Source organism: Mucor mucedo (genome assembly GCF_025094135.1).
Source record: "Mucor mucedo strain NRRL 3635 chromosome Unknown EV154scaffold_21, whole genome shotgun sequence".
Taxonomy (NCBI): domain Eukaryota; kingdom Fungi; phylum Mucoromycota; class Mucoromycetes; order Mucorales; family Mucoraceae; genus Mucor; species Mucor mucedo.
Genome location: NW_026252305.1, coordinates 102840 through 124267, shown reverse-complemented (window position 1 = coordinate 124267; position 21428 = coordinate 102840). Strand labels below are relative to the sequence as shown.

Here is a 21428-nt window from a genome sequence, read left to right as displayed (position 1 = left end):
GCTTTGAAAAAGCCTCGTGCTGCCGCAGGCCTGTTTTGGCGATGAAAAACTTAAAATATATAAATAATTAGGCACAAAGCCGATGAATAATTATAGCTTAAGCTACACTGCCTATTATCTGTTTGACACTGGAGGAAATTTCGGTGTTTATCTGTACATTTTTTAATATCTGGAAGATCATGTCCCTACACCCAGATTAAAAAGTTGATCTACCCAAAAGTATTGATTTTTTAAATATCTGATTAAGTATTCTATGCTCAATGTTTCTGCTTTTAATAGAAATCGGCTTCGGATGTTAAGAGGGCAATTGAAGACACCGAGTTTTATGAAACACCGAGTAAGATGGAAGGTATCAAAAAGGATATAAAGATCAAGAAAGTCAAGGGTTGCGATTGGACAACTAAAATGCGCTGGTTCGATGAAAAGGAGTTTGAAGAGGAAGACGAAGAAGACGAAGACGAAGATGAGGATTAGTTTTTTTTTTCTATTTCATTATAATAAAAATTAAAGTATAAGTACCATGGTCAACTATTGGAAATCAACAGATAAGCAACTGTGAATGCGCCTGGGACAGCGGCAGCGGCAGGTTGACCTGTACGGTGTAAGCACCTCTAAATACCTTATAACCAGCAGAAACAAGTACTATTAAAAGATAATTAAGAACATAATTAAGAACATAATTCCTGTCGACAGGACTTTTATTTTTTTACCTCTGTTACCACTGATACCACTATTAACAATATCTTTTAACAATTTGCTTTCAATTGTTATAGGTGCAGCCCATGGCTGGATAGATGAAAGACTCATACTAAAAATATGAACACCAGCTTCATGAGCCATTTTTATAGTTTTTACGATGGCATCTGAAGCTAATTCGAACGGCCACCAACTCTCCAATGACCTAGTCTTGCTCCTGGTGTGACACTCGTAAAAGCGTAGTATATGAAGAAGCGACAAGTAACTACGATCAATTTGATTGGCCAAAAATACTATCCGGGCCGGACTACTTTTCCTTTGGCCAAAAAATTGAGCGGCTGTGAGGGACGCAAGGGTGGGGGGAGAGGAGGACTTAATGAAGTGGAAACGGTGCATCAACAAAAAACCTTCCTTTCTCAACATATCACAGGTAAATAGGCATACATCCATCCAGACATAACAATGTATACTCATCTATCTCATTGCCAGTATGCCTCCTAAGTTCGATCCCTCTGAGGTTAAGATTATCTATCTTCGTGCCACTGGGTAAGATATTACATTTTGAAGGAATTTGACGATTGAAGCAACCAAAGTGTGGATTTGATTGTAGAATTCTAGATTAAAAGGATTGAGTTATTAACGTTATTGTTTTTGGTTAGTGGTGAAGTTGGTGCTTCTAGTGCTCTTGCCCCCAAGATCGGTCCTCTTGGTTTATCCCCCAAGAAGGTTGGTGAAGATATCGCCAAGGGTACCAAGGACTGGAAGGGTCTCCGTGTTACTGTTCAATTGACTATTCAAAACCGTCAAGCTCAAGTTTCCGTTGTCCCCTCTGCTTCCTCTTTGGTCATCAAGGCTCTTAAGGAACCTCTCCGTGATCGTAAGAAGGAGAAGAACATCAAGCATTCCGGTAACGTTGCTCTTGAGGATATTATTGAAATCGCTCGTACTATGCGTTTCAAGTCTTTGGCCCGTGAGCTCTCTGGTACCGTCAAGGAAATCCTTGGTACTGCTTTCTCTGTCGGTTGTACCGTTGATGGTCAAAACCCTAAGGACCTTTGCCACGCCATTGATGCTGGTGAGGTCGAGATTCCCGTAAGTTAATAATTATCAACATGAAATGACAGTAATAACTCACACCCCCTTTTTTTATCTTATCTTTTCCATTAGGAGAAATAAATTATTTCTAGGAAATTACAATAAAAAAAACACACATAAAAAGAATAATGTTTTGTTTTATTTTTTCGCGGGGATAGCTTCACCAACAATTTAGTATTACTGAAAATATCAATAAAGGCATGCAAAAAACAAAAAAAAACAAACCATGTACAAATGATGATCGCGTTTCTTTATTTGACAGTTTGTTATTAAATCATGGAACACGCTTTTTTAAGTACATTCGATGCTTCTGGCTATCAGTATTTACAACGAGTTTTGGTAGTCTGTTCATGCATACTAACACTAGACCATCGGCATTTTTAATCGTGCCTACTGAGATTTACTAAATGCACGTTATCTTTCCAGTACCAGTCTTGTTCCTGTCAGCACCAAGAGCTCTTATTTTAATATTTATCCACCATTAATGATTTTTTAAAGTATTGCGGAAACTTAAATTGCCAATTTGTTTGGCACACAAACTAAAGCCTTTTATTCTTAATTTTTTATTGTTTGGCCTTTTCTTTTCTTTTATTTCAAATGGCTCCTAGTACAAAACCAAGTACACCGCCACCCATACCAGATGGCATTCCTGATGTATTTAAGCTAGATGAACAAAAGATTCAGGCCACTGAAAACACCGAAAAGCAAGAATTATATGTCTTACAGTGGCTAGCTCAAGTCGAACGCGAAATAAAAGCAATAGACGCTGTAAGCAAAATCATGTCGCTCTTGATGCAATCATCAGGTTTTACTAAATGTTACATCTCTAGGACCTTTTAAAAAAATCACAACCGTTTATTGAAAAGACACTCTTTCGATTGATTTCACTCGCAACAGCAAAACCTAGAAGACCCATTCGTTTCTTGATTGGAAGATGTTATGTCATTTTATATACTCGAGGCGATTCTCGGACCTTATTTGACACCGTGACAGCTTTGCATAGTCTCATTAGTGCCAACAAAAATATCGACAAAGAAACGAGAATGTAAGCACAACTGCAAACTTATTTTTTGGACCTTAAGCATAATATAAACATATATTTGTAGTGCGGCAATATCAACAACGGGTGCCATTATGGGGACATCAGGTGGAAAGGTAAAAACAAATGTTTAGAAATAGAGAGCGAACTAAAATTATTTGATAAGATTTTATCCCTGTTCGCAGAGACGGCGATGATATTTCTGAAGGTTATAAAAAGCAGTAGTGTAAGTTTTTTTTCAGAAAACAAGACGAGAAATATTGCTAAGTCATGCAACATAAATAGAATCCTTTATTATTGCGTCTGGAGACAGTGACAGCATTCACCTTGCTTTTAAAGGGTGCAGGAAAAGCAGCGACAGAGCAGATACTAAAAGATTTGATGAAACAATTGCGAAATGGATTAGTGGATAAAGCGTTAGTCATGAGAATTGCATCAGCACAGGTAAAGAGTTGGGATATGGATTGAGAGGAGAAAAACCGGTAGCTTAAACATGGTATTTATAGTGTTTACAAGCCGTTATTCAACATGCAACACAACCTTTTACCCAGCATGATTTAGAAAACTTATTACAGCACTGCTTTAAAGGCTTCGATAATTCGACATTTCCTGTGCGACGAGCAATATCCTCAGCATGCGCAACATTGTTAGTTTTCTCTCAAACACAAGCAACCATGGATCCTAATAAGCCTAACATCAAACACGCTTCTACAGGAGAGGGAGCTAAAACAACCGAGGAATCATTGGGTAAAGGATGTACACTCATGTCGATCGAGGAAATGCTATCACAGTTATCAACGTGCTATAATCGAATTAATGCCTCGCGTGAGCTTAAGACCAGTATTATCGAAAGTTATGCCACTTTATTTGTTTTACTTGGAACTGAATTTGTCGAAGCCAATTACGCTACCATCACCAAACATATACTCCACGAAATTTTGGATAATAACAAAGCACCCATTACTGCCTCTGATGGAGCTTATTTACGAGCACAAGTGAATTTCTTACTTCATAGCACAATCGGAAAGAGGTTACTAAGTGAGCAAGGACAAGCAAATGCAATTCGTCTTTTGGTCAGTAATTGGATTAAAAAATGGCCTGCACTCATGGCAAATCAAACCGCTCCAAATAAACAAATCTTAATTTGTGTTACAAATTTGGCATCTGAGTTAGTCTGTGAATTAGAAGGCGCTGCCAGTTCTATACAGGTAGTTGAAAATGTTTTATTTTTCCCATAATATATTGACACATATGCATAGGAAGTACTCGTAGAACCCTTATTTGTGCTATTGACTCATCCAAGTTTCTCTGTTCAAATGGCTGCAGTTTGGTGTATCCGCTGCGTGTGTAATTCAGTCCCGTCAAATTTGTTATACTTACTACCAAAGTCTTTGACACTATTGGAGAAAAACTTGAGCAACCTTACAAATCAAACCACCACGGCTAAAGTATTTCAACGTACAATTGCCTATTCTTATACTGTTGCATCTATCATGAGTGTCTTTCCAGCACATCCGATATATACCTCATTTGAACTGAGTGCACGCTCAATGTCGTTAGCCAATCAACTCATTAAACAAACAAACAAAGATCACAAGATTGCCAGTGTCCAAATTCAAGTTGCTTGGACTTTGATTGGGTCTGTTATGTGTCTTGGACCCAACCTTGTCAAAATCCATCTGCCACAACTCTTGTTACTCTGGAAGAGTGCTTTGCCCAAGCCCACCGGAAAGGAAGCCAACGCTATCCGTTCTGAGTCAGAATGGTCATATCTATTCCATACACGTGAATGTGTCACTAGTTCAATCTACAGTTTCTTGGCTCACAACAGCCATTCGCTTGTCACCCTCGATATAGCAAAAAGAATTGCAGCTCTGTTGAATAACACATTGGCATTTTTGGCTACAGCGCCTACAACCTTTGCAGCCACCACCATGTCACCATGTGTTCCTCATGATACCAGATTGATTGATCAATTTTATTGTTTGAGACGTCGTATATTCCAATGCTTTATCACTCTTCGCCCTCTGTTATCTACCTATGAGTCTTCGCTCAGTAGTTTGTTAAGAAACTCGTTATCGGTCTTTACGGAACCAGAAAAGATTTTACCTTCATCTGGTGCACATCAGCAAGTGACAGCAACCGTGCCCGGACAATTTATCAGTGTTTGGAATACAGCAGATGGACATGGTTATGGAGTAACAAGCAAAATGAAAGGATATCGTATTGATGTGGCTACTGTGATTGACGACAATAGCGAGGAGAATAATCGTGGAAAAGAATGGATGACCAAGGATAGATTTGAAAGAATTGAGGAGTTGTTGGAGAGACCAATGATTGGGTCTCTTGAACTTGACCCATATTACGCATATACAAGTCTTTCCGAAAACCAGCTATCTCAGCAACAGCAACCAAAGAAGAGATCCTTTATCCCTCAGCCGGTATCTCCTTCCACATCCTATGTGGATGCTAGCATTGAACTCTTTGCCACATTGTTCTCAAATCAACCTGCCCCTGTTCAAGAATCTACCTTTGAATTGATGGTGAAGGTAATTAAGGATCCTAAATTAGAAAAAAATTCTCCTAAAAGGGCTGCTGTTCTTGTCAATGTGGTGGTCTCTTTATTAGGTGCTTTTAAAAATATTATGGTCTTAACAAAGAAGAGAAAAGTTGAAGGCATCGTATTCAGCCCTCGGGCTACTCGACTAATACAAGAAATCTTAATGGAGGTTGTAGTTCATCCGGATCCGTATTTGAGAAATGCAGCCAGTGAAACAATTGGTAGGCTGACTTCTATTGTAGGAGCATCTTTCGCTGCAGCTCAAATGCAAGTCTTGGTGGATTTGGTAGTATCAAATCGTGATCCAGATGTACGGGCAGGCTGTGCTCTAGCCATTGGGTATATCTATAGCCACGTTGGTGGTATGGCGGCAGCTGCTCATCTGAAAACAATTGTCGGTATTCTGCTTTCCTTGAGTAGTGACCCTCATCCTGTTGTTCATGCATGGGCACTTGAAGCTATGGCTATGACTGTCAGTGCAGCTGGTCTAATGTTCTCTGGTTATGTCAATAGTACTTTGGGTATGGTTGCTAAGCTGTATTTGAGTGAAACTCATGAGCCTGGAAGTGGCTCGATTGCTGTCACTAACGCTGGTATGTCTGTCGGCTTTACTGCCTATCAAGAATTTGGCCGCATCGTTTATGAATTGATTGGTACACTCGGTCCAGAGCTCCAAGCTTCATCTAAAGTCCGTGAATTATGTTTAAATATGGTGGAAGAGCTCAAGTTAGAACCCGATGAGCGCGTGAATGTAGAAGCCATTCGTTGCATTCAACACTTTTTAATGTTTGCCCCCAAATATTTAGACACGCGTGAATTAGTACCTTATTTACAAAGCCAGATTACAAGTCTCCATTTGCCATTGAAAAAAGCTGCAGTGACATGCCTTTACCAACTAGTACAACGGGATTCTGAGTTGGTATTCAAGGCATCACAGCCAGGTTTAGATACTGAACTGTTTAAAATGCTGGATACAGATCCTCAATTATCTGATGTCAAAAATGTGATTCGAAGTTGGTTACAAGAGACTGCAGTGGCAGAACCATCGGTTTGGGTCAATATTACCAAAAGAATTGTTACAGGTTCTAGTGCGGGCAGTCAAGACACTGTCAAAAAACCACCTACAACACGTATTTCTGGTGATGGCGATGACGACGATGATGACTTTAACGATGATGATGCTGATGGATTCGTGGATGAAGATAATGTAGATATCACAACAACGGTAGCCGATGCTTCTGGTATGACATCTAAGCTCTCTGTCAACGTCGAAATTCCTCCTCGCTGGCGAACCCAACTTTTCGCTCTCCAGTGTTTGCAAGAAACTATTGAGCTGATTTCTGCAAGTAATATACGTGAACATTTTGATCTCATTGCTGCTCGTCGTCGTAGGCAACAAGCAGGTTTGGGTGATTTCTTGGTTTTCCGTGTGCCAGATTTGATTCGTCTCTCCTTTACTGCTGCTACTGCCCATGTCAATGAATTGAGGTTGGCCGGTATCAACTTATTGAAAATGGTAATTGAGAAATTTGCCACTACACTTGATGCCGATTTGGAAGGCATGCTGCTTCTTGAACAATACTCTGCACAAATTGGTGCAGCACTTACACCAGCTTTTGGCGCTGACTCTTCATCCGAAATTGTTTCAGCAGCGGTGCGTGTATGTGCTATTTATGTTGGTAGTGGTATTGTCAAAGATCTGTATCAGTTAGGCCGTGTCCTGAAATTACTGACCTCTGCTTTGGAACGATGTAAGGGCGAATCAAAATTGACGGGTGTTGGAGAGGTCAAAGATTTAAGTCCTCATGCCTCTGTAATGGTAAAGCTATCCGTTTTAAATGCCTGGGCAGAACTCCAAGTGGCAAGTCAGAAACAAAGCTATCTGAGACAAGTCCTTCAACCGAATTTGGCAGTTTTAAGTCCTATGTGGCTTCGTGCTCTTCAAGACTATGCTCGCATTAGGTTGGAGTCGGATATTGTGGCTTTATCCAGTCGAACTACAGATCGTATCCAAGCCTCTTCGAATAGTGGTATTGATTCTATGTACTCTGCTGCTACAAAAGATGTGGTACTACCTTATTACCGTCGATCTTGGCTAAAGATTATGGAGGCGGTTGCCACTTTGATCGAAACGAAAGCTCCGTCCATGACTGATGCTATTAACAAAAATCCCGATTCTGATCAATCAGAGGATCACCCCTCTAATTTGTTCTATATTCTATTTGGACTTTGCATCGAAAGTCTTTCGCGTATATCCAGTTCCAGCAGTAATAAGAATGATAACTCAACTATACCCATCTGTCTTCGTGCGTTACGCACATTTGTTCAGCCATCACTTGCAGGCAAACAATTTGTTCCGAAAGCCGTATTTTTGGAGCTGATGAACGTCTTTGACCGGTTGATCCAAACAGAGAGTTATCGAATTCAACTAATTATTATTGAAATTATCCAACGTCTTATTCAAAACTACGGGTCTCTGTATCTTTGTGACGATTTGGAAGGCGAAGGTGATTACCATATGATGGATGCTACTCTTGACCCTGATGCTTTTCCTGGAACAGCCAAGCTCTATTATCTTTTACGACTTTTGACAAACGTCTTTTTACAAAATGTTCCCAAGTTATCTATCAAGCCTGCTTCTTCACGTCGATCCACCCACAGTTCTAAAGAAAGCTTGATTCTTCTTTTGGGACCTTCTTTAGATACACTTGCCTTACTTGTGGGAATTACACCCAAGAGATACAAGGTCGATCTGTTGGCTATTTGCTTTTATGTATTTTCTGAAATTTTAACAGAAGAACAATTCCAAATGACGTTAGCTCCTCGCGTTCTTGTTTCCCTTAAAACTGTATTCCATAACTTTGAGGCGGATCTGTCCACTGAAGAAGTGGATTCATTAGCACGAGTTACATGCGCTGTTGTACATACCTTGCTTGATGATTTCTTTGTGTAAGTATTTCATCTTGTTTTTGCATACGATTTTTGTTTTGTTTTTGACGCAACCCTTATAGAACAAACGACAATGTGGATGAATCTATTGCCTCAAAAAAGAACAGGCTACTGGCTGTTGTTCTTATTGCATCAGGCTGCCCTCAAGCTACCTTGAGAGATAACGAAGGGAGAAACGTATTTGTAAATGTTCTTAAGAATTCTCTTGCTTCGGATAACATAGAGGTAATATTTTTCTTAATTATGCATGCATGTCTTTAATCTCATATTTTGCAAACAGTTATCTGTAACAGCTCATCAATGCCTTCGTAATTTTATAAGTTTGCCTGAGAAAAAGAGCAATATGCCCTCTCTGGCTGAGCTAGGACAAACAATAGTTAGTTCTACACTGCCATTTATTATTAATCGTCTGCTTAATTACAAAGACAAAAAGAAGGATGCAAATGACAGTCTCTTGACTTCTCTTAACGAGGACACCAAGACACTTTTAACACTATTAACAGGTGTTCAAGAAGAACATAGTAAGTTGAACAAAATGGATGCATATATATTCATTTTATTGACTTAATTCATAACAGAGCCGTCAGTCCTTAGTATTATTTTGCCCACGTTGACTAGTATTTTGGACGATCCACCCTATGACGGAACCGAAACTAAGGTCCACGAAGCAACCTTAATACACTTGTTGGCAATTGCTACTGGCACACCTTCTGTATTTCGTGACACGGTATCTAAATTACCAACCAATTGTCGAGTTAAACTTGAATCTGCCATGCGCTATAGTATATTGGCTAGTCAAGAGCAACAGCAAAAGATGCAGCAAAAAGAGCAGCAACGCAAAGCTGCTTATGAAGATAGTAAGCAACCCACCATTGCTTTAAAAATGAACTTTAGCAACTTCGGTTAGGCCATATAAAACTTTTTCCTTTCAGTCATCTATTTTAATTATTTTACACACCACCACACCATTAATATGTTCTAATATAAAAGCCACTAAATATATATATAAATATCACAATAAATATGTTCTTAATACGAAAATCTTATACGTTTTGTCTTCATTTTCCAAAGTTTGCCAATTTGTTTTGGAGTTAATGAATTGCTCCAAAAGCGAATCTGATTTCAAAAACGAAAAAGAAAAAAAAAAAAAAAGAGAGATTCCCGATGGTTCTCGAAAATTCCCTTATTTATTTTGCTTTAGTATCTTAATTAGCATTGTTACATCTGCTTCTGAATATTTTAGTAGGGTTACAAGTGTAACTAGTTTAGGATTTATATTATAATAATAAGTTTATTTAGTTTATTTACAAATGCGATAAAATTCCAACCTCTTATCACTGCACATCTTGAGAAGCTCTTTTAGTCAAATTGATGTGTCTTTACAGATAAGCTGGTTACAGTACTGATGCACGAGTCTTTATTAAAGATAAAATTATCTGGCTGCATCTCAAATTACCAAGAAAAAAAATAGCATATAATTGTGAACGTATGATTCTAACCTGGAGTTAAAGCACACAGTAATGTTATTTTTGTATGATGTGGTAATTTTATGAACGATTTAATGACAGGTTGAACACACTTACCGCTGACGTAGACACTGCTTATCATCTGCTCTGTTATATGTTACCTCCTTTTTTATTTGCTTGTCACTTCATTATCCTGTTTTATTCCATGGTTTTTTATAGAGCCTATTAACCAGATAGTTACAGGATATATACTGTTTTTGCCCCATTAACAAATGAAGATATAGGGTTTGCCTTATAATGATTCATATTTAAGTTAATCACATTGGAAACCTTTTTTGTAGCAATGCTAGTCTTTACATCTGATTGCAGTTAATATGCATATGATTTCCAAACTACCGTTAACACAGTGGCGGACTATGTGGTAAAAACCCGCAACATAATAAATTTCAGTAGTGGGATAGTCAACATTTTTTTTTTCTACTCCAAATCTTTTTTCAATTTGTGGCTTAATTATTCTTTGAGGGAAAAAAATCAATAGAGCCAATATTAGCCGAAAAAAATCATGATATTAAAGTGTGGTCGTCAAAAGTTAACAATGCAATGTCGTGAGTTTGACTGATCCGACAAAACAGTTTGATAAAACACCGCAATGATTTATTAGACTGTCGTGTCTAATTTCCGGTTAAAACTAGCGTTGAAAAATTACAGAGGGTCACAAAAGGTACAGCTGTACTTTGCTGTAGCTTTTGCTAATATGTCAAGAATATCCCGGACAGTCGTAATAAGCGTGGCTATAGGGAGTTGCACACGTTCAATATATTTTATATTCCTCCTTTTTAAGGCCGCTTGTGACACTTTCGCTGCAGAAGTTTTATCTAAACATTAATTTTTTAGTACCTGTACTAAATATCATTTATACTTGTCTGGAATATTTCTACGATTGTCTGAGATATTTTACGCTTGTCTGAAATATTTTTACTTTTGTCCTCATTTGTTTAATTTGATAGTGAGAATACAGCAATAAGAAATTTAATATTCTGCGCATGTTGTTGCAAAGAGTTTTCTTGTGATGTTAAACTGCCCTTGCAGTAAAGACTAGCTTTTATGGGGTTTTGCTACATGGCGCGTGATATGGACTACTACACCATCGCTGAATCACTCGGTTTATTTTACAACACAAATTACGTTAGCAACAGACAGGTTGTATTCCTGTATATGAATTGGTGCAACATAACTCGAGCGCCTTCCCGTTAGCAACATGCAAAAGTCATGAAGTCTACCATAAATAGTACCCAAAACGATCGACGACATATTCCACAAGAAAATGTATACTAAAGTCAGAAATTGAGATATGCTGCCGATATGATTATACAAATTCATGAATGGAAAAGCACAAAGCGGTAGAAGATAAGCTTAAAAGCCAATGTATTACGACTGATTTATTGCGCTATTACATAACTTTTACCCCGGAAAGCAGGGTTTAAAGGAATTTAATTTTATGCCCGCTGTAAATTTTTTAGAAGAGTACGAAACTTGTCCAACCCATTTCACGATCTTCCCATTCAAAACCATGTAACTGGATCAGTATGCCGGATTCCTTTTGATCATTAGTGAATTTGTATTCGATCCAGCAAGGCATTCTTGTTTGACCACCTCCACCTTTACGATCTGGTTCACCCAACATGGCCACGATTTCATGAGCTTGCATTTTACTTTCTAATCCTAATGGCAATTGCAATTGACAAGTTGTGAACCCATCACGAGTCTGACCATTATAGACATCAATGGCGTCAAGGACCAAGTCATCTTTATTAGCTGGTATAAAGCAAAATGAAATACCAAGAGGTTTGTAGGCGTGATATATATAATTTGAAATCTTTGTTATAGATGGTTTTTGATCTGTTGAGAGATATGCATTAAATTCTGCAGAGCAAGGCGGTAATCCGATCAATTGATATAAGTTGTCAGATGATGGTGTGTCTATGGTCATTTGTAAAAGGGGGCAAAGTTAGAAAATTGGGTTTGTTTTTTTTTCAGCGGAGATGAGGAAGGGGGAAAAACACATGATAAGCTAGCGTGTGTGTGAGGGTAAAATACAGTAGAATAAATAACCAGCCAACAAATACGTCAATTTCGGCTTCTTCCCTATAATGTAATAATTTTGTACACAATCCGGAAATTCCTACATTCTTTTTTTAATCTTATGTATACAGAATTATGTTGACGTGCTTAATCCCAACTAGTCTTTTGTTTCACTCGTGAGGGTCATAGCGGTTAGCGCGCCCATCAACCTAAAAGGAAAAAACGGAGTTCGCTTATATATGTTATAAAAGGAATTCTTGTCACTTATGTCACTTATCGTAGTAACAGAAAACGCATCTTTTATAAAAACAAGGCAAACTATACGCTTTAAAACACGAGTCAATTACTATTCTGAAGCCATGTCTAGTTATTAATAGGTTATCTGTTTAAAGTAGTAACTCTACATATCTTTCTTTATTGCAAAGATGGACATAGTTAATAATAAAACCCGGTTACAGTAATATATTTAGACAAAGTAGATGTGCGGAACAGGGGGCAGTTTAGTGGAAAGAATGATGTTACACAGTATCGAAGCACTCCAACCTATTCTATTGGTAATGTTTCAAATTCTATGGTCAATAGTCAATCAAAGGATACACATAGGCAGGCACCACAAAAAAAAGTGGAAAATAAAAATACGCATTATAATCAAATAGATGTAATCTTTCCTTCTTCTTTCACTCTCTTAAAAAAAATTCAAAACGATCACCATACCATATTTTCCCTTATATTTTTACTACGCTTTAACTGTTTACAAAAGAGCATAGAATACCACAGGAACAAATCTAATCAATTTTCCCACTCTCTATTATTACTGCTCTTTTTCTCTCATCCTTTACTTAGGATACTGTGAGTATAATATTATTATGGCATCACTCAATACTGATATATATTTATATGTAGTGCACATACAAAGAGAAATCCTTGGTAATTATTTTGCCGACATTTGTATTAATCTTCAACATTGAATCCATCCCTCAATCATGACAAAACGACCTCCAACATCAAGACAAACTAGTGACGAGCAAAGTCCTGCCGTTCAACAGACAACACAAGAAGCAATATCTCCTCAAAGACAGCAAGAGCAGTCAGTCCTGGTAAATTTTTACACAAAAAGAATTTAATTTTGTTTTAATATGAGGGATTGATTATAGCTCGAACCTTTTTATGAGCGTCTTATTGGCATGACTTTTGATCAAAGCACCACAGCTATTGAACGCTGTCGCGATTTGTGCGCAGAATTTGGATTTACTGTGAAACAAGAGGCCAGCACACACAGAGTAAAAAAAAAAAAAACCCACAAAAAGCCCACGCTAATCTTGTGTATTTTTAGAATATTTATGTTTACTGTTCTCGTGAAGGACTTCCCGATTCACTTCGCAATCCCAAATCAAACCCACAGCGTAAGAGACCTTCTAAAAGATGCGATTGCAGATGGAGAGTGGTACTGTTCGAGAACGGGAATAAATGGGAATTCAGAAAATCCTTAAACCCTGAGGCTGGTAAGCACAACCATGAATTAATGCGCCCTGAAGAAATCGAGCGCTCCTGGCCCAAAGAAGTTACAGCTTTAATTTGTGAACTTGCACGTTTACGTATAACCACTCAAGATATCAGAAGCCGAGTCCGAGGCCAATTTCCTAATATACACTGGAATGAGCGCCGATTTTACAACAGGCTCTCAGAAGAGCGTCAAAAGATCAAATTAAGGGATACAGCTGAACGGACACATCAGTTAACTCAAATATGGAGCAAAGTGTGTATGGCAACTGCTGGAAATGATGAACTATCTGAATTTGTAAAGCAAGAAATGGTTACGTTATTTCAATCCGTCTGTGAAACTGCTCATATCGATCCACAAAGCTTTCCCTCTTCTTCTATATCATGGGATGACGACTATGTGAGTGAGGCATCCACACCATCATCAGCTGGACCAGATAATAATAGTGCCGCTGATCCTTATGATACCAATACAGGATACTCTGTAAGTAATGAGCGAAGTGAATACAAGCCATTTAAAGCGTATGTGAAACAAGATGCAAATTCCAGTGGCAGTACCTCTGCAGCAAAAGGCTTTATCACTGTCGAAATTCCGAAACAAACCTATTATATAAAAATTCATAACCAACGCCAACTCTACGAAAGCCAGCTGTTAAAGAATCAAAGAAGACCTAGAACATATTCCGAAGATACAAATTCACCCAGCTCATTCGAGCCAGCTAGGAAGATGTCTAGAAAAGGAAAAGGAAAGCAGTGTGCATTAGATGAACAAGCGGACACGTTACAAACTTTGATCGCGCATCCTTATCCTAACAGAACAAACACGCCCAATGTTTCTATTCCACCTCCCAGACAGCAAGATATCCAGCAACAACATCATCAACAGCAACGGCAACAGCACCATCAACAACAACAACACCATCAGCAGCAACAGCAACAGCAACAGCAGCATCAGCAGCATCAGCAACAACAGCAACAACAGCAGCAACAGCAGCATCAGCAACAACAGCAACAACAACAGCAGCAACAACAACAACAACAGCAACAACAACAGCAACAACAACAACAGCAACAACAACAACAGCAACAACAACAGCAGCAGCAGCAGCAACTTCAACAACCTGCAACAACATTTGTATATTACGAAAATAGCAGTATGCCTTTAGACTCGTCGTTATCTAGTTATGTTCATCCATCATTTCCAAATAATTACAATATGAATTCTGCACCCAATACACCTGGATTTAACACGCAGGAGCTCACCTTCTCATTTGACTCATCTATGAATCGCAATAGTGTAGAGTCCGGCGAAAGCAATAGTCGCAACGATACGAATATTCACCCAGCATTACAGTCCATGCCGCATCAGCAGCAGAAACCAGCACAGCATAAGAAATCACTGAATGCAATTATACCTCAATCTCAACAACCTGGAAATAACTCAAGATTGTATGCACTATCATCTGTATCGAATAATACCATTATTAACGACAATAGTAGTAATAACAAACAGCAAATGCGGGCCGTATATGAGTCACCCAAAGACAACAATATACGATCTTTACTGCCGGACGCTCAACCATCGTATCAACGTCAACAACAAGGACTATATATGAGACAGCCATCGTCTCCCAATCAGCATCATATTGCAAATAGTATATTACCTATGTATCAGCAGCAGCAACTTCCTCCTGATGCGTTGAGATTGAGTAACATGCACCATCAAAATCCCCCTCCGCAGTAAATGAATTCCCTGTAATTAAGTGAGATTGTATAAAATGTTATTTTTTTTTATTATTATTATTCTGGTATGGCAATAAACTATATGACAATATGCTCCCTATTATCATTTTTATTTTCTGTGATGTATGATTGAGGATGACAGCACTTGTCATAGACCCTTTGAGAGGAGGGAAGGGACAATCATCTGTCCTCAGGATATTGTCCATTTATGGGGATTGTCATGATGAACACAAACATGAACACAAACCCGATGTGGGGGCTTTTGCCCAGCGATTTACACAGCATAACTCGTGTGATCCGCATGTATGTACCATTGTTTTCGGAAAAAAAAAAAAAAAACGTGAATGGTTTCAGAAGACAAGTGACATTATTAAATACTCCAGCCTCGTGGCAACAGATTTGAACTTGGTGTACCATTGGCGCGAAGAATGGTGTGCTGGCCAGTTTAAGCCAACGGAGTACAACTCTTTCTAATTTAGCAAAGGCAATTAACCTACAAAGACTGATTTGGCGCGTACTCAACACGATTGGATACCTCTTATCATAAGGATTACAGTAAGGTCTTTGCTGCTTATTATTGATGATTAATGAGTAATAATTTCTCTAGATGAGATGGTAGTTATTGTTGATGGAGATTTTAATAAAGCCACTTATATATATATATAACAATTGTCAAGGAAATTACAACTCTGTTGTTGTGGATACAATAGTTGAAAAGCAAATATTTAACAGTTGCCCTTTGACAATAGCAAATTAATGAGACGAGCAATATTTTAATAAATCAGTCATTGGTAAATGACGTATTTGCACTGTGTGGGTCAATTCATTTTTTTTTTAATGATTTATATTTTTAAAGACAGTAGTTCATGCCAACAGTTTTAGACTGAGATTTCCTTCCTTTTCTTTCCAAAAGGCGGTCACGATCTTCTATTTCGGACTGTTTGTTTGAGAGAAGGGGATTCTTTTATTGTAGGGGTGCTTTAGCATTTCTTTTTTTCTCTTTTCATATTACCAAAAACTATTTAATTTTTACAATATGAGCGACTATTCTTCTGGCTATAACCTCGGTGGCGATTCCGTAAGTATTGGTGGAAAAAAAAAAGAGAGAGGAATGAAGCATTATTTTACACGTAACTTACCGGACCATTTTTTTGGTGAAATAGGGTAACAAGAAGCAAGAAGTTATGGACCAAGTCCGTTCCGAACTTGCCTTGGCCAACGCCCAAGAACTTATTAACGTAAGAAAAGGATAATAGGATGTGTGTTTATTTGAAAGAGAGAGAGAGAGAGAGCGTGTGTGTGTGTGTGTATTTGATTCTGTATGCAAGAGCCTAACACCGCCAATTTTATTCCTGGCAACGATATTAGAAAATCAACGAAAAGTGTTATTTAAAGTGTGTCCCCAAGCCTGGTGCACGTCTTGAATCTGGCGAACAAGCTTGTCTCTCCAAGTGTATGGACCGTTATATGGAATCATGGAACGTTGTTTCTCGTGCTTATGTTGCCAGACTTCAACGTGAGTCTCAAGGTGGCAACTTGTAAAAAAGTCCCTAGACCTTCAAGAAATAGTATCAAAAATATATATATTTAATATCTCTCTATTTTCTCCCTCCCCTCCCGTGTGTATTTTATTTTTCCCAATTCACAAATGTATAGCTGATATTTTATCTACATGAATAAACTACAGGTTTTTTTTTGAACATAGTAAAATTTGTTTTTTGTAAATTTTTTTTTAATTTTGTCTGTAACAGGCGGATATTGACAAAAAAAATATTTTACAACAAAACCCTGTTAAGAGCAGGTGGTTTTCATAACAGTGAAAAAGACAGTTTTTTAAAGACATGTTATTTAAATTTTACAAAATATTTATTTATTTAAACGATAAAAAAATTACAAAATCTTCATATTAGAAGGAGAATCTATAATACTAATATTAGTAAACAAATTTTTAAATAAGTATAAAAATAGAATGTTTTCAAATAAAAGAACATAAAATGATAAATGATAATATCTCAGAGATTGTTCACCTTGGTTATACCCACATTTCTAAAGATTGTGAACACGGATTATAATGTTGCGATTCGGGACCAAATATTTTTTCCATCATGTTATATTATCATTGTGTCTTTTTATGTCCTTATATTTGGGATAAACATTGCTACAAGTTATTACATACCTTTTTATCAGTTAAAAAATAAAATAAAAAGCGAAGAGAGAATAATAAAAATTTCATTTTGGTTGTGAAAATTTTTGCCTTTTTATTTTAAAATATTTGTGACTCTATTATTTACGAGCAACAAAAAAAATTAATTATTTACAACCGCCGCTTTGCTGAAAAGGACTGCCATTGGACGTTCGTGAAGCACGTAACCGTTCGTACACTCTAATGCCAACCTTGCGCTCGTCTCATCTGGGAATGTAACAAATGCTTGATCACGTAATCGCCCTTTCGTCATTAGATTCACCTGTATTTCTTTACTGAATTTTCCATATAAATCAAGTAAATCTTGCTGCGTCGCCTGTTTACTAAGGTTTTTGATGTATAATTTATTGCTAGGTGTACCACTAGTATAGTTTTTAAATGCCGGTAAATTTATCAATTCTGACATTGGCAGACACTTGTCATGAATTTTTTTTTGTTCTTCCTGTAATCGATCGGGCGATACTTGTTTATCTTGTAACTGACTGGACCTCTTTTGATCAGTAAGCTTCCCAATGTTAATTTTTATCTTGCTGGAGGTAGCTTTACTAGTGATGCAATTTGCTGGAGAAGCTGTAAGTGCTATTTTTTGTTTTTCAGCCGCAATTCGACCAAGCCTTGCCTGTTTCACTTTCTGTTCTTGTGCTTCTGCTGCAATATTATTATTGTCTTCATCTTCTAACTCGGATTCGTCACTAGCTAATAAGTCATCGTGTTTCCTTTTCAAAGAGGGCACAGATTCCTTATCGACTGCGCCAAAAGGGGGTGGCATGTTATATTTATTCATCAAGTGAAGCACCTGTGTATAAAATCTCGGTACCGTTCCAAGTGCATTAGATATATTGGCCAGAATATCTGGTGTAGGATCTGGATAAAAGTAACGCAAATGCGGATTGGGTGGGTACAATATACTAAGCAATAACAATGTCAGTATTATCAAACTATAACATCATTGAATTGAGCTAAATACCCTTGTGACAATGATACGGGGTCTGCTGCTTGTTCGTGCTGCTCAATAGTGAGTGTGACAGGTCTAAAATCAGTAATTAAATCAGGTATCTCTTTTAAATATCTACGGCATTTTTCATTTACTCTGTCATTTGATTTCTGTTTGGGTTTGGTTTAGCGTATTCAATTATAATCTGCTTGTAATATAATCCAAAATTGATGTATTTCAGCTGCTCGTAGGCCGCTTCAGCTGTGTCACGGTTGGGGAAATCGAGAAAGGCGAATCCTGGCTTGTGGTGGGGTGAGTACGTAAGGTAGAAGTGACTTGTTCAAATTTACCATAGCTTGACTTTGCATAAACCTTACACTTAAAGGTTTATATGGCTTGAAATAATCATTTTGTAATTCTGTTGAGCTCGTAATGAAATCTGGTAAATGCTTTACAATGAGCGTTGTTACTGCGTTCTAGTATAAATAAAAGTTAAAATGGTTTGTGAATGGTTAAAAGTTTTCTCATTTACACTATTAAGCTGATCCATCTGAGTACTTTTGGGAACCACGTTAAAGATGGAGTCACGCAAATAAATAACAAAAAAAAAAAAAAAAAAAAAAAAAAAAAAAAAAGGCCTTTCAATATTCACTTTGACCTTTTCTAAATGAAAATAAACGAAAATCTGATTCTTGTAAATACCATTTCGCATAAACGTCTTACGAGAAGGCTTGTTTTAACAGTTGCCTTCACAGATTGGCGATAAAGTTGCGCTTGTACCTTACAAGCCAGAACATGTACCAAAATATCATGAATGGATGAAGTCCCCTTTTCTCCAGGAAATGACAGCCTCAGAGCCTTTGACACTGGAAGAAGAATACGAAATGCAAACCTCTTGGCATCAAGATGAAGACAGTAAATAACTGAAATCCCCTTTTTTTTCTTTCTTTCTTTAACAGTCGTTCACAAATTTTTATCAACATTAGAACTTACCTTTATTATCATGTCATTACCTAATGATAGCAACAAATGTTTGAAAAATTTGCCTGACTCTGAAATCAAAGAAAATATAGGTAGGTGCAATACATTTTCAGGATCAATCATGATACCAACATGTTATTATTTAGTTATGGTCGGTGATGTCAATATCTTCTTAAACGATCCTGACAATGACCGAACATTTGGGGAGATCGAGGTTATGATTGCTGAACCTGATTATAGACGAACCGGTAGAGGAAAGGAGGCTCTTAAAATAATTATGGGATATGCTATGGAAGTTATTGGCTTAAAGACTTTCCAAGCAAAAATTTCGATTGAGAATGAACCTAGTGTCAATCTTTTTAAGTCCCAATTTGGATTTTACCAAGTATCTATTTCACATGTATTCGAAGAGGTCGTATTGGAGTGGACACTTCTGGAATATGCACCGCCCACAATTGATGAATATGGTAATGAAGTTGAGTCATATGGATCAAAAGCAACCACAGAACAGCGTGATAGAGTAATGCAAGTTAGAAATGATTTATTTAATTATTGGAAGAACAATGTAAGATCTAGCAATTATTTATAATGAATAAACTACATATGAAGGAAGGAAGGGTATTACCAGTATCCGTGTTCAGTAAATTCTGGATATTGTTTTTCGTCACTACCATAAGTAGGAACCTTCATTTGCTTAATCCACCATTCTGGTGAAACCTGGATTTTATCAAATGATATCACTGCTGAATCCTCTTTTTTTATAGACGAAGCATCCAAAGCATTCTTGTGTTTATCAAAATCATTTTGAAATGTTTCGATAAGTTTAACCATGTCTTCCTTATGGCTATTTTGCGTTGTCATTTCGTATCCTAGTTTAAATGCAGAACCCATGATAGCCATATTTCCATGTATGTCATTGTTATCTTGTAGCTGGTTCCATAGGTTCTTATCATTCATGATAGCAGCACCAGCTTGATTAACATGCTGCAATCTTCTGTTGGTTGATATTTGCGCAAAATATGCTACGATGTCAATATTGGTTTTTATCTTGTTAAATATCACAATCGAACGTTCACTTTGAGTGGCCGATTTCACTGCATCTAATCCATCTTCATCGATAGGACACAATTTAAATTCCAATGTCAAGGTAATGGGATTGATTCTTGAGTATTCGCTCAATAGCAACAGTTCGGTTGAAAATGGAAACGACGGGGTTTGTTCAGAAGGATACGATTTTGCCAATATATCAATCTAAAACATTGTATGTATTAGTTCTTTCTTTTATTTTCCACAAAAAAAAAAAGTAACAAATCGCAAGTGTAATTACGTGAATTCTCCAACCTTCTCTTTGTACACTTGTGGAAATTCTTTCTCCAAGGATAATGGATATCCAGTAGCTATACCAAGTGTTTAATCTTCCCAAAGCAACCAAGTCCTTTATCTCCAAAAAATCGCCAATAAGGTACAATATTTCTATAGGCAAACTGGATAACTTGTACATTTTTTTTTTTTTTTTTTTTTTTGTAATCAGGGTTAAAGAAGATAAAAAAAAAAAGAATAAAATGAATTTTTTATTTTATCTCTGTTTTTTCCATCTGGTGATTCATGCAAAACCAAATTAAGGCAAGGACGTCTTTTTCATTCAGCGATGGATAATGATATTAATTATACGCCCGTAAATACAACGTACATTGTCAAAAGTATCAAAATAAATTCCTTGTGATAAGGTGTCAGCATGTGAATACCTTCCTTGCATAAGTATGAGTTTGAATGCAAAAAGAATCATTCGTTTTTGATCACTCAGTCGTTTATGACGTAATAAATTTAAGTTTTCCTCGGGTTATTATTTTCATATGCACTTTTTGTGGCTTAAAACTGCACGAATGGGTGCCACTATGCTGCGAGGTGTTCCTAGACGTGTTATCCGAGTTTTGATATGCCATGCACCCGTACCCGGCTTTTACATTTTTTTTTTTTTTTTGTGTAATCAAATCGATAGAACTAGATAGATATACGTTTATTCTTTAATATATATTTCAAAGATATAAAGCAGAGGTGTATCACATAGATGACTTGGCAGTAGGCCTTAAAATTTGAGTATTTAAGAGAATAAAATAGGGCCTCAGTGTTATTGTTGTGTCATTCGCCAGGAAGTGTAAAAAACTGTAACACCTCGTGCA

General features: G+C 37.2%; 9 protein-coding genes across 9 annotated transcripts; 5 read left to right on the top strand and 4 right to left on the bottom strand.

Moving 5' to 3' along the window:
- Positions 1-504: 504 nt before the first annotated feature.
- EV154DRAFT_560881 (uncharacterized protein) lies at positions 505-840 on the bottom strand (the record flags this gene model as incomplete). The annotated part of the gene is made up of 3 exons (XM_051605636.1): positions 505-528; positions 599-642; positions 711-840. 3 exons carry the CDS (start codon positions 838-840, stop codon positions 505-507), a joined length of 198 nt encoding a protein of 65 aa, XP_051460270.1.
- A 253-nt stretch (positions 841-1093) lies between these two features.
- On the top strand, positions 1094-2266 carry EV154DRAFT_500264 (60S ribosomal protein L12). The gene is made up of 4 exons (XM_051600570.1): positions 1094-1126; positions 1186-1242; positions 1356-1788; positions 1864-2266. Exons 2-4 carry the CDS (start codon positions 1187-1189, stop codon positions 1870-1872), a joined length of 498 nt encoding a protein of 165 aa, XP_051460269.1. The 5' UTR covers positions 1094-1126; position 1186; the 3' UTR covers positions 1873-2266.
- Positions 2267-2343: 77 nt separating this feature from the next.
- EV154DRAFT_460311 (armadillo-type protein) lies at positions 2344-9376 on the top strand. The gene is made up of 10 exons (XM_051597515.1): positions 2344-2559; positions 2622-2836; positions 2898-2946; positions 2997-3056; positions 3116-3274; positions 3337-4038; positions 4090-8339; positions 8402-8564; positions 8620-8860; positions 8918-9376. The coding sequence occupies exons 1-10, from the start codon at positions 2389-2391 to the stop codon at positions 9244-9246; spliced, it is 6339 nt and encodes a 2112-aa protein (XP_051460268.1). The 5' UTR covers positions 2344-2388; the 3' UTR covers positions 9247-9376.
- A 1945-nt stretch (positions 9377-11321) lies between these two features.
- Positions 11322-11795, bottom strand: EV154DRAFT_560878 (uncharacterized protein; the record flags this gene model as incomplete). Its single annotated transcript, XM_051605635.1, has 1 exon — positions 11322-11795. The coding sequence occupies one exon, from the start codon at positions 11793-11795 to the stop codon at positions 11322-11324; it is 474 nt and encodes a 157-aa protein (XP_051460267.1).
- Positions 11796-12784: 989 nt separating this feature from the next.
- EV154DRAFT_124403 (uncharacterized protein) lies at positions 12785-15230 on the top strand. Its single transcript, XM_051593971.1, has 4 exons — positions 12785-12984; positions 13042-13167; positions 13221-14337; positions 14416-15230. Exons 1-4 carry the CDS (start codon positions 12871-12873, stop codon positions 15129-15131), a joined length of 2073 nt encoding a protein of 690 aa, XP_051460266.1. The 5' UTR covers positions 12785-12870; the 3' UTR covers positions 15132-15230.
- A 903-nt stretch (positions 15231-16133) lies between these two features.
- Positions 16134-16840, top strand: EV154DRAFT_500257 (Tim10/DDP family zinc finger-domain-containing protein). The gene is made up of 3 exons (XM_051600569.1): positions 16134-16208; positions 16294-16368; positions 16499-16840. The coding sequence occupies exons 1-3, from the start codon at positions 16167-16169 to the stop codon at positions 16670-16672; spliced, it is 291 nt and encodes a 96-aa protein (XP_051460265.1). The 5' UTR covers positions 16134-16166; the 3' UTR covers positions 16673-16840.
- Positions 16841-17349: 509 nt separating this feature from the next.
- Positions 17350-18855, bottom strand: EV154DRAFT_500256 (uncharacterized protein). Its single transcript, XM_051600568.1, has 5 exons — positions 18800-18855; positions 18618-18743; positions 18423-18568; positions 18301-18363; positions 17350-18241 (listed from the first exon to the last, which is right to left on the bottom strand). Exons 1-5 carry the CDS (start codon positions 18815-18817, stop codon positions 17437-17439), a joined length of 1158 nt encoding a protein of 385 aa, XP_051460264.1. The 5' UTR covers positions 18818-18855; the 3' UTR covers positions 17350-17436.
- A 79-nt stretch (positions 18856-18934) lies between these two features.
- Positions 18935-19837, top strand: EV154DRAFT_536842 (GNAT domain-containing protein; the record flags this gene model as incomplete). The annotated part of the gene is made up of 4 exons (XM_051604169.1): positions 18935-18961; positions 19023-19182; positions 19254-19340; positions 19395-19837. The coding sequence occupies 4 exons, from the start codon at positions 18935-18937 to the stop codon at positions 19835-19837; spliced, it is 717 nt and encodes a 238-aa protein (XP_051460263.1).
- A 32-nt stretch (positions 19838-19869) lies between these two features.
- EV154DRAFT_536841 (uncharacterized protein) lies at positions 19870-20940 on the bottom strand (the record flags this gene model as incomplete). The annotated part of the gene is made up of 3 exons (XM_051604168.1): positions 19870-20499; positions 20576-20740; positions 20932-20940. 3 exons carry the CDS (start codon positions 20938-20940, stop codon positions 19870-19872), a joined length of 804 nt encoding a protein of 267 aa, XP_051460262.1.
- Between the last annotated feature and the right edge of the window lie 488 nt (positions 20941-21428).

Excerpts from the sequence above, each read along its gene's own strand:
- EV154DRAFT_500264 (XM_051600570.1), top strand. The coding sequence starts at position 1,187 with ATGCCTCCTAAGTTCGATCCCTCTGAGGTTAAGATTATCTATCTTCGT. Across the intron at positions 1,243-1,355 it reads ATCTATCTTCGTGCCACTGG|TGGTGAAGTTGGTGCTTCTA; the intron begins GTAAGATATTAC and ends GTTTTTGGTTAG.
- EV154DRAFT_460311 (XM_051597515.1), top strand. The coding sequence starts at position 2,389 with ATGGCTCCTAGTACAAAACCAAGTACACCGCCACCCATACCAGATGGC. Across the intron at positions 8,340-8,401 it reads TTGCTTGATGATTTCTTTGT|AACAAACGACAATGTGGATG; the intron begins GTAAGTATTTCA and ends CAACCCTTATAG. Across the intron at positions 8,861-8,917 it reads AGGTGTTCAAGAAGAACATA|AGCCGTCAGTCCTTAGTATT; the intron begins GTAAGTTGAACA and ends AATTCATAACAG.
- EV154DRAFT_124403 (XM_051593971.1), top strand. The coding sequence starts at position 12,871 with ATGACAAAACGACCTCCAACATCAAGACAAACTAGTGACGAGCAAAGT. Across the intron at positions 12,985-13,041 it reads AGCAAGAGCAGTCAGTCCTG|CTCGAACCTTTTTATGAGCG; the intron begins GTAAATTTTTAC and ends GATTGATTATAG. Across the intron at positions 13,168-13,220 it reads AAGAGGCCAGCACACACAGA|AATATTTATGTTTACTGTTC; the intron begins GTAAAAAAAAAA and ends GTGTATTTTTAG.
- EV154DRAFT_500257 (XM_051600569.1), top strand. The coding sequence starts at position 16,167 with ATGAGCGACTATTCTTCTGGCTATAACCTCGGTGGCGATTCC. Across the intron at positions 16,209-16,293 it reads ATAACCTCGGTGGCGATTCC|GGTAACAAGAAGCAAGAAGT; the intron begins GTAAGTATTGGT and ends TTGGTGAAATAG. Across the intron at positions 16,369-16,498 it reads ACGCCCAAGAACTTATTAAC|AAAATCAACGAAAAGTGTTA; the intron begins GTAAGAAAAGGA and ends CAACGATATTAG.
- EV154DRAFT_500256 (XM_051600568.1), bottom strand. Across the intron at positions 18,569-18,617 it reads TTATGCAAAGTCAAGCTATG|CCAGGATTCGCCTTTCTCGA; the intron begins GTAAATTTGAAC and ends CCCCACCACAAG. Across the intron at positions 18,364-18,422 it reads AACAGAAATCAAATGACAGA|ACCTGTCACACTCACTATTG; the intron begins GTAAATGAAAAA and ends TACTGATTTTAG.